This window comes from Triplophysa rosa, linkage group LG16 (assembly GCF_024868665.1).
Source record: "Triplophysa rosa linkage group LG16, Trosa_1v2, whole genome shotgun sequence".
Lineage (NCBI taxonomy): Eukaryota > Metazoa > Chordata > Actinopteri > Cypriniformes > Nemacheilidae > Triplophysa > Triplophysa rosa.
In genome coordinates this window covers 17,593,991-17,598,526 of record NC_079905.1, presented here as the reverse complement: position 1 = coordinate 17,598,526, position 4,536 = coordinate 17,593,991, and the positions used below count along the sequence as shown (strand labels likewise).

General features: G+C 44.1%; 1 protein-coding gene across 1 annotated transcript in view; it reads left to right on the top strand.

Annotated features, from left to right (window-relative positions):
• Positions 1-2,033: 2,033 nt before the first annotated feature.
• The window catches only part of ankrd50 (ankyrin repeat domain 50), a 7,657-nt gene continuing 5,154 nt past the window's right edge, over positions 2,034-4,536 (top strand). The window contains exons 1-2 of the mRNA XM_057354797.1: positions 2,034-2,210; positions 3,400-4,051. Coding sequence (XP_057210780.1) covers positions 3,594-4,051 — 458 coding nt within the window. The 5' untranslated portion in view covers positions 2,034-2,210; positions 3,400-3,593. The remainder of the gene's footprint in view (positions 2,211-3,399; positions 4,052-4,536) is intronic.

The window sequence follows — 4,536 nt, the reverse complement described above, 5'->3', positions numbered from 1 at the left end:
GGATTTTCAACCGGAACCGAGCTGTGTGCGCTAATGTTGCTCGCATCCAAAGTGTTTTCTATCGTCGTTAAACTCTTACTATCCTCAGATAAAGATTGGATGCGAGACTCTAATTCTAAGATCTTCTCTGTCAGCCTAACTATTTCCCTACATTTATCGCATATAAAACCCTCGCAGCTGACAGAGAAGGCTAAGCTAAACATATGACATGAGGTGCAAGTAACAATAATAGGAATAGAAGCCATAACTCACCGGATTTGAAGTGCAATTCCAACTTACCAAGGTTGGTCGATGGATCGTAGTATACTCGCTTAAAAAGAGAAACAGTTAGCACACAAGACAAACCAGAGGCAAGATGATATTCCACAGTGTTAACAGAAAGCAAGCTAACACGCTATTGCTATGCTAACGGCGTTAAGTTAACTATCACTTTTGGTTTAGACTCTTCCAAGTAAATAACAGGAACAGGGTTATTGAGATATCAGGATAAGTTAGCAACGACAATAATAATTAACGATAATAAAATACACTAATATTAGAGCGAAGTGGTAAGCGCACTGATACAAACAAGCCGCCGGCAGCGATGCAGGAAACAGGAAGCAGGACAGGAAGCAGGACTCTGTGTGACAGAGATTCCAATCCCAATTTTCAATTTGCAACAGACCAATCGCTCACTATCCAGAGAGACCACAGCACTCATCTACTGCATCCCAGACACTGTGTGCGTGCGTGCGTTCATGTTTGTATATCCCGGTGGGGACCTAAACCTGAACGCACACCAACTCATGTGGACTCGTGTCACTGTTGGGACCAAAATTGAAGAAAATTGAGCTTATAAATTGAACAGAACAATATTTTTTAAAAATCTAAAAAGTGTTCTATGATCTTTAGGGTTAGGGATAGGGGATAGAATATACAGTTTGTACAGTATAAAAACATTACGCCTATGGACTGTCCCCACGGAGATAGTAAACCTGTGTGTGTGTGTGTGTTCATGTTTGTATATCCCGGTGGGGACCTAAACCTGACTACACACCAACACATGGGGACTTGTGTCACTGTGGGGACCAAAATTGAGGTCCCCAGGGGCACAAAAGCTAATAAATTGTACAGAACAATATTTTTTACAAATCTAAAAATGCAAAAAGTGTTCAATGATCTTTAGGTTTAGGGATAGGGTTAGGGATAGGGGATAGAATATACAGTTTGTACAGTATAAAAACATTACGCCTATGGACTGTCCCCACGGGGATAATCAACCAAAGCCTGTGTGTGTGCGCGTGTTTGTGTTTGACTAACTGTCAGCAGCAGTTTAATGATAGCCAAAAACAGAAAAGAGGCGCATTATATTAAAAGAGCAAACAATATAAATACAATATATATGCAATTACAGCAACACTGAACCTGTACACCTGAACAAAAACAGGTCACACGTCTCTTTCTGAATAATGATCCGACAAGATCCGACAGGCGGATGACATCAAAGTACCGCGAGAGCGATTCGAAAGGATACTTTTTATGGTTTTTCGAATCACTCTCGCGGTACTTTGATGTCATGTCATTCGCCTGTCGGATCTTGCGGCGCCGCATCAAGTCGACCAAGCCTCTTATGTCGAACAACACACTCACGAATATCAACGTGAATCATATAGGTCAAATAAAGAAATAAAGTACAAACTATGAATAAAACAAAAAATAACCGTTCAATGTGAAACATCTCGCTATTGGAAAACACTTCACGTGTAGCCTATAAAACATGTACATCTACTGTATATTGTTCCATCACTGACGTACTGTTTTTGTAAAAACTGCTTTGAAATAATGTGTATGGTAAGAAATCTATTCCCTTTCAGTAAAGGATATTCTTCATTCAGAAGTCTCAAAGTAGGACTAATTTTACTGCTCACTGACTGACTTATGAAACAGCAAACATTTCTTTATTATTATCTAATGTACTGTATGAATGTTTATAAATCTGACAGAACTCAAGTTCCCATCATCCTCTGCGCGTACGCGTCACGGTCCGTGGGCGGAGTCTCGGCTCGTTTGGTCGGTGTCGGGTTGTTTCAGGAGATCCGCCGTTCTCGCGACGCGCACACCGACTGGAAAATGTGAAACGAAAGATTCGCGCTCGATGAATAACGACAGAAAGCCGCCCTGCGGACGTCGATGTGCAGATGAAAGATGGTATCTAAACGGAAGCGCTGAAGGTGAGGTGTTTTATACGGTATTTACGGGGTTTCATCTGGCCAACAGTCAGCTGAAGTTCCGCTGAACGTGAGCGACGCAACGCCAGCAGAACGCTGCGGTTATAATCGACACGACGCTTGCAGGACGGGCTTCTTTGATTAATGTCTGAAGCGTTGTTGTGGATATTTCGCGTCGCGCGCGCTCGGTGCAAACGTGTTTTAGTCAGGATAACAGTCATTTCACAAAACCGGATTTTTGTGTGAAGTGAGAGGAAACTCGCAGAGCGTTCAGGCTCTTTGTCACCCGGGCGAGCGGAGCTCCGGTTACTGAGGGGCTGTTTCCATTTCGGGTGTGGAGGGATTGTTGGGCTGTTTGGACGGGTTTTTGTTTTGAGGTGTTTTGTATAGACGAGGCCTTTAAACGGGTGTTGCTTAGATGGGTTTGTTTTGGTGGGTTTGGGGTCTTAAAACGGGGCACGACAGGAGCCCTTCGAGCCCGGGGCGTCTGTGGGTGTTCTAGTATTGTGAATGAGCAGTATTGACTTCTGACTCATGAACTAATTGACTCTTTGAATCAGTTGTTCGGTGTTTGTGGTGTTCTTCTCTTCTGCCTTGATGTCCGTTTATGAAATCCAGAATGACACAAACACCTGTACTGGCCAGACATGTTCACTAGGTAGACAGCTCACCTGAGGTGCATCACAACAAGTCTAGTATGTGACTTTATTGTCATGCGCAGTGCATACAGTACTTCGTGTTTACTGTAATATCACACATAATGCTCAACATTGATGTTGAGGTATTGTTTTTTTTATCAAGCATTAAATTGACAGAACGTTTATAAATACTATTTGTTGTTTTAGTCAATTTTTTATGTCTTACTGTGTCTTAAACATGGTTAAGTTTTTGTGTAGAATGATCTGTGCTTGTATTATGGTGTGAATTGTTCATGAATGAGTTTGCCATAAACAGTGCTGATATGGTGTAAAAAACAACAACAAATAAACAAATTCAGTGTTTAGTAGATTAAAGACAGTGTTGAGAGGTTTGTCTCTATATGACAGAGGAGTGTGTGACATCAGACCATGTGTAGATTTGGGAGACAAACGAGGCAAATCGTCTTTGCAATAACATCCTTTGGTTTCTTAACAGTAATAAGAATAATTTGTGCGGTTGACGTTGATTCGTGGAAACTGTGTGTTTATTTCAGGGTGTTTCATCAGCAGCATTATGACCTCAGAGACGTGGAGAGCTTCGAGTGAGATCTCACGGTGAGACATTACCCAGCGTCTGTTCTCCTCTTCACCTCCAACGCATCAAGATGACAGACAGGCGTCTGCGGAGACACCCCCCTCACGTGGCCGGGAACATCTGAGCCCCCTGGTTGACCCGTGGACAGAGAACATGGCTCAGACGAGTCTGCTGCAGGGTAAACGCTTCTACTGCAGAGAGTGGGTCTTCCACAAGATCCAGCACTGCCTTCAGGAGAAAACCAACAGCCTCGGAATCACAGAAGCGCCCGTCGGCGGGCCGTTGTCTGGAGCGGGGAAGGGCGGCTCGTGGGGGGTTCTGCTGGTGGGCGGGCCCGGCAGCGGAAAGACGGCTTTATGTACTGAGTTACTGTGGCCCACTTCTGTTCCCGGCGTCCACCGCGGCCTGCACAAGCACTGTCTGGCCTTTCACTTCTGTCGGGCGGAGGACTCGGACACGCTGTGTGTGAGCGGATTCGTCCGCGCGCTGGTGTCGCAGATATGTCGCTCTGAACTCGTCCCGGGTTATGAGGAGAAAGTGAGAGAGCCGGCGGTTCAGAGCGCTCTGCAGCCTGGAGAATGCGAGAGGAACCCAGCCGAGAGTTTCAAGAGGTGAGGAACAAACACACAAAATCAATGTTGAGTTATTCGCACATATGTGTGACGTGTGTTGTTCTGTTTCTCTTCATGTGTGTGTTGCCGCAAAGCAGAATGTCAACATAATCATTGATTTGCGGAAAAATAAGACCATTTGCTTCTTAAAATGCCTTTGAAACTCTTTCTGTCTTATAAACATCTGATGAGTGAATCATTTGACTGATTCAGCTGATTCATTCATTCAGAAGACTCGTTGTTCACATTATTAATGATTTGACAGAATGATTTGTAGTTTCTGATCAGGGTTAGGTCAGGTTGTGTTGGTTGAGGTCTCCAGTAGACAGGCTGAACTAGGGCTGGGCGATATATCGATTTTAAAGATATATCGATATATTTTTTCAACGCGATGCGGGATTTGACAATATCGTTAATATCGATATGGGGTGTGTTCAACTTGAAGCGGCTCTGTGGTGTCTGACATGCGCAGTACCCATGCGCAG